Consider the following 11,686-nt stretch of genomic DNA (forward strand, 5'->3'; position numbering starts at 1 on the left):
CAGGAATAGCTCCCGGTGAGGCTCGGGGGCTCGGGGGCAGGAGGGCCGCTGCCCAGGGGGCCAGGCGGGTCTGGCGGCAGGTCGTTGGCGGTAACGTGTCCGGGGCGCTGCTCTCGCGCTCGGCCGGGCGGTGGGGCTCGGCCACCGGCTCCGCCTTTGTGCCGCCGGCTAACCTGACGCGCCGGCCCCGCCCGATTCCTGCTCCTCTTCCATTCATTCCTTCCCGGGAGCTAGGGGCTGGGAAGGGCCATGGCCGCTCGCGCTCGCAGCGCGGCGGGTTTTCGTTAGTCGGGATGTGCCGAGAGGGTTCGCTTTCTCCCTTTTGCGGCGTGGCTGGCTCGGCCCCAGGGCGGTGGTCTTGGGCCCCGGGTGCCCGGGCAGCCCGCGGGGCACCTTGATCCGGCCCTATTGTCCCACCCCCGCCCACGCGCTCGTGCCTCTGGCCCGGGGCAAGTGGTGGCCCCGCGCCCGGCGTGGCGGTCAGATCCTGCAGCCGCAGCGATCGGTCCGGCGGGCTCCTACCCACTCGGGTCCGCCCGGCAGGTGGCATTTGTGTTCGGGCGGGGCTGGTCGTCGCAACCCTCACCGCCGTTCAGGACCCAGCCGTCAGCCCTCCGCGAAGTGCCTCCCCTCTGCTAACAAAGGAAAGACCCCTGCTCCTTCCCCTCCCGCGCCCACCTCCGAACGGGAGGGGGAGCGAGTCGTTCCAAGTGGGTTTTCGGCGCTCAGACCTTCGGACCTCGGTGTTTGCAACCCACCTCTTTCGCTTCCCCCTTTGACGTATGCAAAATGAGTTCACCTCTGGCCGCGATTCCCCTGCCGGAGGAGGTTTCCTGTTCTTGGGCGGGGCCGGAGACATCCATTGTCTCTTCCGTACTAGCTCCACCTGCGTAGCCGGGGCCTTTCTGGCCACTCATGCCACTGCATTTGGGGAAGGGGGCCCTGGGCATGGTGTTTGGACTGGGAGGGTCCCTTTTCCAAGCCCTTGCCTAACTTGGTGGAAGGGTTTGGATGCGGTGGTAGATGTCTACATTGTCTCGGCTAAGTGCATGCACGCTGTTCTTTAAGGTGGGATACAGGCATCTCAGGGATCCTGCTCAAGGCGTGGAGGAAGCTTAGATTCCACTTTTTCTGAGCATCTCTTCTTCATTGATCATGACCTGAAGTCATGTGTGGCCAGCCTTGGGGTCCTGGGCAAGTGGCACAAAGGGAGCCATTTTGTGGGGCTAAGAAGACAGCCGTGAAATAGCAGTGTCTCACAAGGGTTGGAGTCCTTGGGGACAAAAAGCAGGCCTCAGCAGTGAGTCTTAGGAGGGAGTGTTGGAAATGACATTCCTTTTCAACTCATTCCTTTCCCTTTCAAAATGTAGAAAAGAATGGGACAGATTTAAAAAACTAAATTAGTGTGTTACTGGGAGGAAGGGGAACTTGAGTAGGATAGACCTACGAAAACACTGGTCACTCCCTCTTCTGTTGTCATCCTTCCAGTGAGATCATTTTTTTTCAGAGGACACTGGAACAAATTGAACCTCGGTTTTTCATTTTGTGCCATGAGGCCAACTTTATGCTGGTCATACTGTAGTGATTGGAATGTGAAAATTTACACATTATATTAAAAAATCTGAGGTTTTATCCTTTGGGGTTGAGTGCAGTTTAGTGCTTCACAAAGAATTTAAGTAACCAGGTCAAATGAATCCTCACACTAGCTTTTTGATTTGTATCTTTGAAATGTGAAGCATAAATGACTTTTGGGTCTGCAAAATAAATGTTTTAATTCGCCCGTTGTCATCAATTTCCCTCCAATATTGTAATCTCAAGACTGTAGCATTTGTCCTTTTATTTACTTCCTACCTTTCCTTCTTGTAGAATCTCACCTAATTCTCTTAAACTTCTTTTCTCCAGTAACATTTTCCTGGCTCCATAAACACATTATAAATTTAGTTCGATAGGGAAGGAATGACCTGCAAAGATCACAGAGGAACTCTGGGGCTTAAAGAGAGAAGAAAGAGAAAGTAATTTTTTGAAAATTGCTATCCGCAGTACATGGACACATTTTTGTTGAGCCTCAGATGTGTAATCCTGACCTAGTCATATGCATAGTTCAGAAAAAACAGCAGGATCTTAAAAAATAAAATTGAAATAATTTCTGTCTCATGATCCAAATCCTTTGTTTGGGGATGTCTCGCTGTTACAAATGGGCTCTCCAACACTGACGTCATCGGAGTAGGTAGTACCTGCTATTGCAAGAGGAGCACAGACCTTTAAAAAGTTGGTCCGGTCAGAGCTTTGACTTTCTTTTTAAGCTGGTGATTGGGTTCTAGTGTCTTTTTTTTTTTTAAGGCAAAAAAAAATTTTCCTGGCCCATTAGGGTTCTGAAGATTTTCATCTTGCCGAAATAATTCATGAGAATTTAATTATGATAGTAAGGAAAATCATTCTGATCTCTAGGGAATGAAGGGGATGACAGTGAAGCAAGTTAATTTTGTTTTTTGTTTTGGGATCTTAGTTCCCCAAACTGTGCCTCATCCTGTGGAAGCGTGGAGCCCTAACCATTGGACCACCAGGTTATTCCCTGAAGCAGGTTAATTTTGATTATAGTATTTCAAGTGTCTGTTGATTTGAGGTACAAATGATAAAAACCTAGTCACTTCCAACTTTAACATAAGAGAATGACTATTAAGAATTTATAACATGCCTTTAATTATGATTTAAACAATTTAATTAGCAAACCTAAAATTATCTTTATAAGAGGTATGCCTGAACACATTTATCTTAATTCATATAATGAATTTATTCTAAGTGGATATTTAATATTTGAGACTTAGAAACAGTGGGGTTTTTAATGTTTTACATGTTATAAAAGCGGGTCTTCCCTGCCCGCACGGGGAAAATAATGAAATTTTAATTTAGTATAAATTGAGTACTGAATTTTACTATGGACACAGACACGAATATTAGATTTAGGGGAGGATGCTAGAGGACGTATATAAGAAATAGCTTCAGGCTAAGGCTAGAAAACAAGAAAAGCAAGCAAAGCACCAACCACATAGGTATGTAGTTTTAAAGAGAAAAATGGCATTAGAGTGGTTCCCCTATTTCAGCACTTTGAGCATGTCTTATGTGCCTGTCAGGGAGCGAGGATTTGGGATTTGGCCCCATCTCTGTCACTTAACTAATGCTGGGCAATTTATTTAGAACTTCTCAGGGCCTGACTTCGTTCTCTTAAAAAACGAGGCTATTTGCTGAACTAGATAGAGGAGAGCCAAGCCCAGCTGGCACCTGATTTGTACATTGATAACTGGTTGAAAAAGGCAAGAAGAAGAATCTTTCATGACTTGTGAAAAGGACATGAAAGTCAAATTTCAGTGTCCAGAAACAAAGTTTTACTGGAACATAGCTGCACTCATTCGTTTTTGTGTTGTCTACGGCTGCCTTTGTGCTACGTGATGGAGCTAAACAGTTGCAAAAGACCAAATGAAGCACAAGCCAAAAATATTTACTATTTGGCCCTTTACAGAAAGAGCTGGTGACCAGAAGGAGGGTGTCTAACATGCTTTCCTCTCAGTGTCCTACTTGTCATTCTTCAAGGTCATGGAGGGCTTCATGGAGGAGGTGGAGGTTTAAGAAATGGGCTGGATTTTGAAATAGTCGCCAAGGAAAGGGTGGAGAGTGCTCTGGGCAGGAGGAAATTTGGGAGTAAATACTCCAAGGTGGAGATAAGCCAGAACAGTTCACGGAACAGTGAAGAAAGTGGCCTGACTGGGTTGGAGAAGATGGTAAGAACTAGATATGGTTGAGAGGCGAAGTTTATCTCGATTTCCTTGTGTTCTGCTTAGGTGTAACCAAGCCTACGTCTGCAAGTGTTCTTGTACATATGTCTAATTATCTACTTAGGATAACTTCTGGAAGTAGAAACGCTGGTTCATATAAGATGCAAACTTAAACATTTGATACGTTTTATCAGAATGTTCTTTAGAGAGTTTGTGCAAATTTATATTCTCACACTTTAATTCATGCTGGAAATGGGCATTTTTTTCATCTTTACCAGCCTAATAAGCAAAAAATATATCCTTTTGTTTTAAATTTCATTTATTTGCTTGTGAATTTGAATTTTCAAAGTTTAGACGTGATCCATATTTTTTAATTGTCTGTTTACCTTTTGTCCATTTTTCTCTCGACTTTTAAAATTATTTTTAAAAGCATTTATATTACCCTTTGTCAAATGTGTATTTTTGCCAAGTCTAATCTGTCCATTTTTCATGGTTTCTGGCTTTCATCTTGTGCTTAGAAGGAAAGCCCTTTTCTTCAAGACTAGGACCATATTCGTACATGTTTTCTTCCAATATTTTTGTCTTAGGCTTTAAATTGAAATATTTGACCTAGCTGGAATTTATTTTGGTAAATGAAGTGAGTTAAGAATATATATTTTGTTTCTTTAATCAAAATGACTAGCCAGTTAACCCAACGCAGTTCTCCCTACCGAACTAAATAAAATACTGCAGTGGTGGTCTTTTTTTTTTCCCCCCTGCACCATATGTGGCTTGCAGGATCTTAGTTCCCCGATCAGGGATCGAACCCACGTCCCCTGCAGTGGAAGTGCGGTTCCCCAGTGGTGGTCTTTTTGAGAGAGAACTCTGTCTTGACAGAATCCTGAGGAGAAACTGACAAAACCCCCATTGTAGTAGAAGTTGATAACAAATCTCAGTAATTGATAAACCGTATTTAATAATCACTAGATTGGAACGACTCAGTTACAGGCTTTATCTGGTAGACACATAGAATACTGGCAGATACACATTCTTTTCAGGCACATATAGATTTACAAAATGGACCACATATCAAGCCATAAGGCACATCTTATCAAATTTCAGAGGAACATGTCACACAGACTTTGTTGTCCGTGTGGTAATGAAAAGCTGGAAATCAGCGAACTAGAAAGACCTTATGTGTGAAAACTTGCAGAGCTGAGTTTACAAATGACAGTCGTATTTATTTGGAAACTTGAATGAAATGGACACCTTCCTAGAAAAATGTTTCTTACTCAAAATGATTTAATAGAAAAACAGACCACTCTGATCACCAATAAAGGAAGTGAATCTGTAGTTAGAAAATCTTTCCATGAAACCATCTCCATTTTCTGTTTTGAGTGGTGACAGGACAAATTCAATTGAGTTTTTCCACAGAGGGGACAAACTGGTCAACCTGTGTCAAGAAGATCTGGAAATGTGAATGTGCTGTATTTCCTTGTCAAACAAAACAGCTGTAGATGGTATCTAAAGGTGCATGGATATACAGCATGCCATGGAGTCCTAAACTTAATTTCTCATTGACTTTCTCCTTGTGGCTGATCACTCACAATGATTAGTGAGAACAGTGAGGTACAAGTGTATAAACAGGGCTTGTGAGTCATGCTGAGACGGGAGAGACAATTACCAGTTTTCCTTGGGCTTCTAAATTGGTCAACTTTTATATGTATATTCTTCCATTTTAAAAATTTCGTTGAAAATAAAAATGGAACCCTTTTTTTTTTTTTTTTGGCTGCGCTATGGGGCATATGGGATCTTAGTTCCCTGACCAGGGATTGAACCCGAGTCCCCTGCATTGGAAGGTGGGTTCTTTACCACTGGACCACCGGGGAAGTCCCCTGAAGTTTTTTTTTTTTTAAATAAATAACAAGATGTGGGCTTCCCTGGTGGCACAGTGGTTGAGAGTCCGCCTGCCGATGCAGGGGACACGGGTTCGTGCCCCGGTCTGGGAGGATCCCACATGCCGCAGAGCAGCTGGGCCCGTGAGCCATGGCCGCTGATCCTGCACGTCCAGAGCCTGTGCTCCGCAACGGGAGAGGCCACAACAGTGAGAGGCCCGCGTACCGCAAAAAAAAAAACCAACAAGATGTGCTGCTCAACTTCTTTGCAAGTGTGTCCAGCCGAGCCTGATAGACAACATCCATTAGGTTTCTGCCTTTTCCTAAAATGGGATGCCGACCAGCCTGCTATGGGTGCTTTCAGGCCGTTTCAGCTGCCTTGTGTGATGCACAACCTCGCCACAGATACTAGAGTGGGATTTCATACCTTAACATCCAGCACTGAATTTATACCACGATGAAATCAATTCCTAATTTTCCCATTAGCAGCTCTCTCGTGTGTGTGTGTGTGTGTGGGGGGGGGTAGGTGGAATGAGTGGTTGAGAGAAATGAAAGGTGTTTGAAAACAAGTGTGCCAAGAAATGTTTTGATCTGATCTGAAATCGTTGTTTTGCCATCATTCCTAGGGTTTTGCGGCCTCCAGGTGGTGGATCCAATTTTTCATTAGGTTTTGATGAACCAACAGAACAACCTGTGAGGCGGAATAAAATGGCCTCTAGCATCTTTGGGACACCTGAGGAAAATCCCCCTTCCTGGGCCAAGTCGGCAGGTACTGCTAGTATCCGTGATCCCTGGTCAAAGGGACGGACCCAGCAGAACCACCACAGCTGGTTTTGTGCTGATGAGTAAAATCTAGCTTAATCGTTAAAGCTTGTCATGGGAGGAGAGACGAGGACTAAGAAATGGAAAATGCTGGGAGTCTGTGTAACGGATCAGAGTAAGGACAACCGTCAGACTGGGTTATTTAGACCCTCTGTAGAATTTTTAAGCCGTCACTCCCTAACACTGTTAGCTCATGTTGTAGTACGAGACTGACTAATTAAATAGTGTTTTGCTTTAGGTCTTTCCGTTGTATTCCTTAAGAAAGTATATTTTGATTCAGGTGCCAAGTCTTGTGGTGGCCGGGAAGATTCTGAGTCATCTGGACCCCAGAGAAGGAACTCTTCTGAAGCAAACCCTGGAGACTTCTTAGATCTGAAGGTCAGTGTGACAATACGGGGGGAAAGACGGGCTTTGAGGTTTATACAGTTGAGCAACTAATTCCATCTGCCCTGCACCACCCCATTGTACTGAGACCTGCCACTGGAGTTTTACAGAGGCAGTTAGGAAAGGGACTAACCATACTGGTGATGGAAGATGGACAGTCAGTCAGAAAGGTGAGTCAATGGGATCTTGGTCTGTTCGTATGTCTCTGCTACCATTAGGATTAGTCTCTGTCCTTCAGTATTGATTTTTGAAACTGGATCACTCGTACTCCCTGTGTATCTCACACATAGTAGCATATCTGAGCTCAAGGACTGTTTTAGTTGTTGGCAGAGGTTGCCCAGTTGTTTTGAGCTGAACTCCAGGAGGCTGTGTACCGTGGTGTTACCGTTCTTTGTCTGCAGGTGATCACGGCCTGTGAGCCCCAGGTGTGTGTTTGGAAAGCCTGGTAGGATGTCCCCCCTGAGTAGGGACCTCAGAGCACATGGAGGCATCAGCCATCTGGGTGTGGGGAGACCTGTAGAAAGGCTTTGGAATTGATGGAGGCCCTTCAACAGCTAGATTAGGAGAAAGGAGGGGGGAGTGGAAGGACAGGTTTACCAATTTCCTGTTCTGATAAAAGATCCTCTGAAATGCGAATTGATATTAGGTCATCAGCGTAAATGTTAAGGTTTTTTGGTGTTGGGGGCATGTTACTGGCACTGGGACAATTTGTCCAGCAGCATTTCTGTGGAGCATTGTCCCAGGGTGGATAAAGGTTGTGCGCTGGAATGGCAGCGTGACTTCACATTCGGCTTCAAACAGACGGTCGCTTCTCTGAACTGTTTTCCTGTGTGTGGCAAAATTAAAATCTGAAGTAAACTGTTGATTCTTTTCTTTTCCAGGGAGAAGGTGATGTTCATGGTGAGTACTTCTGAAAAAGTATCACAACTTCTGGTTCTGTAAATGTTAGAATAGACTGGAATGTGTATTCAAGTCATGTCTTGGGGAAGGAGACTGGGGAGTGAACCTGGCTTTACCCCAACTGCCAGCACCCTCTGGGTGGAGAGGAAAGCAAAATAACTGGAAAGCTAGCAAGTGTGGCCACATTTGGTATCGGCCAGCAGTGAGAGCAATGCTAGAAACGTACTAGAAAGGAAAACCACAGGGGAATCCTTTAAGAACAGACGGGCGTTAATCAGGTTGGTATTTGTTACACTCAATGAGAGCTTTTTATTAAAAGTCTCTAGCATTTCAAGTCAGCCTTCAGCATTGAATTTAGAAAATCTGACTTTGTACTGAGGTGCTGTAACCCTGTGATCTCGTGAATGACGACTTCATTTAGCACCCACGTCACCAATTACACGTGGAAACGAGCTGTGATCATTTATTTAATTATTTAAAACCTTTTGAGTCCTTGCTGGCACTTCTTCAACAAGTGCCAGAGAATCGCCGGCGCGTGTGTGACGAGGGGCTTACGCACGTCAGCCAGCAGCGGGCAGGTTAAAGTTGACTCAGTGACACACAGGCATCACAGGGCGCCCTGACCTAGGAGGATGAAGCCGCTTCCTCGAGGCCTTTTTCTGCCATTACGATTTGCGAGTCAATCTTCCAGGGAAACAGAAACGTGTGACAAGAATCCCATGCCCCCTCTGTCCTCTCGTCGTTCCCTGCTGCGCGTGACGGGAGGAGAATCTGCTGAGCCACTGAGCATTACCTGGGCTTTCCCTCCACGGGCAGATTAGGTTCTCACCGGACTGAAGGTGTGTTACTTATTGTTCCTGCCCAACTTGTTCCATTTAAAAAGACTGTTCTAGAGGTAAAGACAATCTAGGCCTTTCGATCCTCCTGCTTTTCCTATTCTGAAGTACTTCCAATGTCAGACCTTGTTTAGCAAAAGCATCAGCTAATCTTTCACTAATTTTGGCCAATGGATATAATGAGAAATTTGGGGAGCCCAGAGAATGAGAGCCCTGAAGTTAGGAAAAGATAAGTCATTTGCTAATGATTAATTCTCTCCCCCACCCCCAGCTCAGTGTTGCAGATCCTTGAGGTGAATGAATAGCACATGCAGCTGTATAGTGCAAGTCCTTCCGTTTTTTTCCAGATGATCATCAATTTTGCCACCTGATTATTCTGTGTTCCTGACTGCTGCTACTTTCAGCTCATTTGTCATAAAATGACAAGGGCATAATCATTCAGGACAGGTCTGATGAGTAAAGGTCGACCCCAGTGCTGTTGGCAATTTCACTGCAAAGCCAAGCTGTTCTGCTCAGTTGAAGTAAAACATATTTTGTTTGGATATATTGCCATCATCTCTTGGGTAATTAAACACAGGAATGGCTACAGGGAGGACTTTGGAAATCTTGAAGAAAGAGGGGAAAAGTCCAGGAAGTTTATTTATTTATTCTTTAAAGTTTATTCATTTATTTATTTATTTTTGGCTGTGTTGGGTCTTCGTTGCTGCGCATGGGCTTTCTCTAGTTGCAGTGCGTGGGCTTCTCATTGCGGTGGCTTCTCTTGTTGCAGAGCACGGGCTCTAGGTGCACGGGCTTCAGTAGTTGTGGCACACGGGCTTAGTTGCTCCATAGCATGTGGGATCTTCCCGGACCAGGGCTCGAACCTGTGTTCCCTGCATTGGCAGATGGATTCTTAACCACTGCGCCACTGGGGAAGTCCGTAGCGTTTTTTCTTTTGCAGTCACTCTTGACTTTGATTCAATGGAAACTACCTGTTTAAGGATATGTGCTTGTTGGGAATTTCACAAATCAGTCAGGGAATCAATCAAGCAATATCTAGGATACTGGATAATAATACACTAATTCTTAAGACTTTAATGTGGAAAGTGCCGGGTTAATATGATGGGAGTGACTGGGTTAATATATTACAAAATCAGTAGCGGGGAGGTAGACTCTTTAATAAATGTCTGTACAACTGGATATTGTATGGATTTTAAAAAAAATCAACCTCACCCATTAATCATGAAAATGTAACATATAACAGGAATTTAAAAATATTTTTCACCCATCAGTTCGTCAGATATTAAGGTGAGATGGTTATCAAGTGGTGGAAATGGAAGGACGCAGGGAGAGCATATACTCTGACACGGGCAGTGGGGTGGAACTTGTGCAGCCACTGGGGGAGGTGCTGTGTAATCTGTTCAAATTGAAGACGACAGCGCGTGTCCCCGTGGGCACACGTTCCAGAGTGTGCGCGTTACAGTTTCGGAATGGTTGGATTAGTTTCAATTTTTTGCTATCGGTAGAGGCTTAATCATATATACTCTGTACATAATATAAAGCAATTATTTAAGCAAGGTGAATCATGACCATGTGTGTAAGTGCGGGTAAATGTCCAAAAGTTAAAAAAAAAAAAAAGAAATTGACATTATTTATGTTAAATACAACAAAAACACTACTCTATGTAATTTGCTGGAAATGAAATACACAAAATATACATAAAACAAATGGACTAGAGGAATGCACACAACTAGTAGTAGGGCCTCTGTGTATAGGGAGAGGAGACCCACATAGAGATGGAGCGGTGGTCAGGGACCTAGAGCTTTTAGCTGCGGCATGTGTGTGGGATCTAGTTCCCTGACCAGATATTGTGACGGGCCCCCTGCATTGGGGATGCGGAGTCTGAACCACTGGACCACCAGGGAAGACGGACCTAGAGCTTATCTGTAACGTTCTCATTTAAAATATTTATGTCTTCATATATTTCTGTAATTTAGAAAAGAACGTACACAGAAAAAGATCTGGGGACAAATATGGCAAAACATTAACAGTGGTTAATTCTGGATAGTGGCTGCCAGATGGTTGGTAATCGTTGGTTTCTTCTTTATAGCTCTAGGTATGGTTTGAACCATCCTCAAAAAAAAAACCCCAAAAGCCAAAAAAACTTAGGCTTTTCACCTTCACTGCGAATAGTTATTAGCCTTAATTTCATTCTGTTTTCCTAGAAAACGTAGACACAGACTTGCAGGCCAGCCTGGGGCAGAGCGAGGAGAAGCCTGTGCCCGCTGCCCCTGTGCCCAGCCCAGTGGCACCGGCGCCCGTGCCATCCCGGAGAAACCCCCCTGGTGGCAAGTCCAGCCTCGTCCTGGGTTAGCTCTGTCTGCCCTGAACTCTGTCGTTTCGTTTCTTTGTTTTCTCCATGCTTGTGAACTGCACAACTTGAGCCTGACTGTACATGTTTTGGATTTGTTTCATTAAAAAAGAAGCACTTTATGTACTGCTGTCTTTTTTTATTTTGGAAGAACAGGTTCTCTGTCTGTCCTGATTCCTCTGGGTCTATAGGCCTTGGCATGAGTGTTTTCTAGTAGTAGATTGGAGGGAAAGCTTTGTGACACTTAGTACCGTGTTTTTAAGAACAGATAAATTGGTTTCAAATGTGTTAGAGGATCTTTTGTACTGAGGTTTTTAAAACCCTTTTCTTGTCAGCTTTACTAGGGTTTACCAAGCCTGGATCGGACAGACCAGTAAACAGTCCACAGGCGCTGTCCCTTCAGGCCCCCAAACAAGGTTGTCTTGATGCTGAACCTACCTGGTGTCGCCCTAACTTGTCAGTGCCCGTTGCAAAAAGCATCTTCCTGTGCCATATGGAGCGACAGAGGCCTGCGCCCCATGCCTTGCTGCCTGCAAAGCAAAAAAACAAAAAAAACAACTGCCTTTTATTTCTGAACCTTAAGAAATATTTAAGCCAGATACTAACTTGACTGGCTGAGCAAAGCCTGCTGCTCCCATGCAGAGGAAGGCTTTGCTGTACACTCAGACTGACGAATTCCAGGTGGTGAAGCAGGGGTGGGGACCACATGGAAGTGGGACTTCCTGGTGAAGGGACCCCCCCCCCCCCCCC

General features: G+C 44.8%; 1 protein-coding gene across 1 annotated transcript in view; it reads left to right on the plus strand.

Annotated features, from left to right (window-relative positions):
• The window catches only part of JPT1 (Jupiter microtubule associated homolog 1), an 11,589-nt gene extending 650 nt beyond the window's left edge, over positions 1-10,939 (plus strand). The window contains exons 2-6 of the mRNA XM_007454359.1: positions 1-15; positions 6,271-6,413; positions 6,747-6,844; positions 7,732-7,750; positions 10,791-10,939. The exon at positions 1-15 is cut by the window's left edge and continues 2 nt beyond it. Of these exons, the coding sequence (XP_007454421.1) occupies positions 1-15; positions 6,271-6,413; positions 6,747-6,844; positions 7,732-7,750; positions 10,791-10,939 (424 nt within the window). The remainder of the gene's footprint in view (positions 16-6,270; positions 6,414-6,746; positions 6,845-7,731; positions 7,751-10,790) is intronic.
• The last annotated feature ends 747 nt before the right edge of the window (positions 10,940-11,686 follow it).

This window comes from Lipotes vexillifer, unplaced genomic scaffold (genome assembly GCF_000442215.2).
Source record: "Lipotes vexillifer unplaced genomic scaffold, Lipotes_vexillifer_v1.1 scaffold518, whole genome shotgun sequence".
Classification (NCBI taxonomy): Eukaryota; Metazoa; Chordata; class Mammalia; order Artiodactyla; family Lipotidae; genus Lipotes; species Lipotes vexillifer.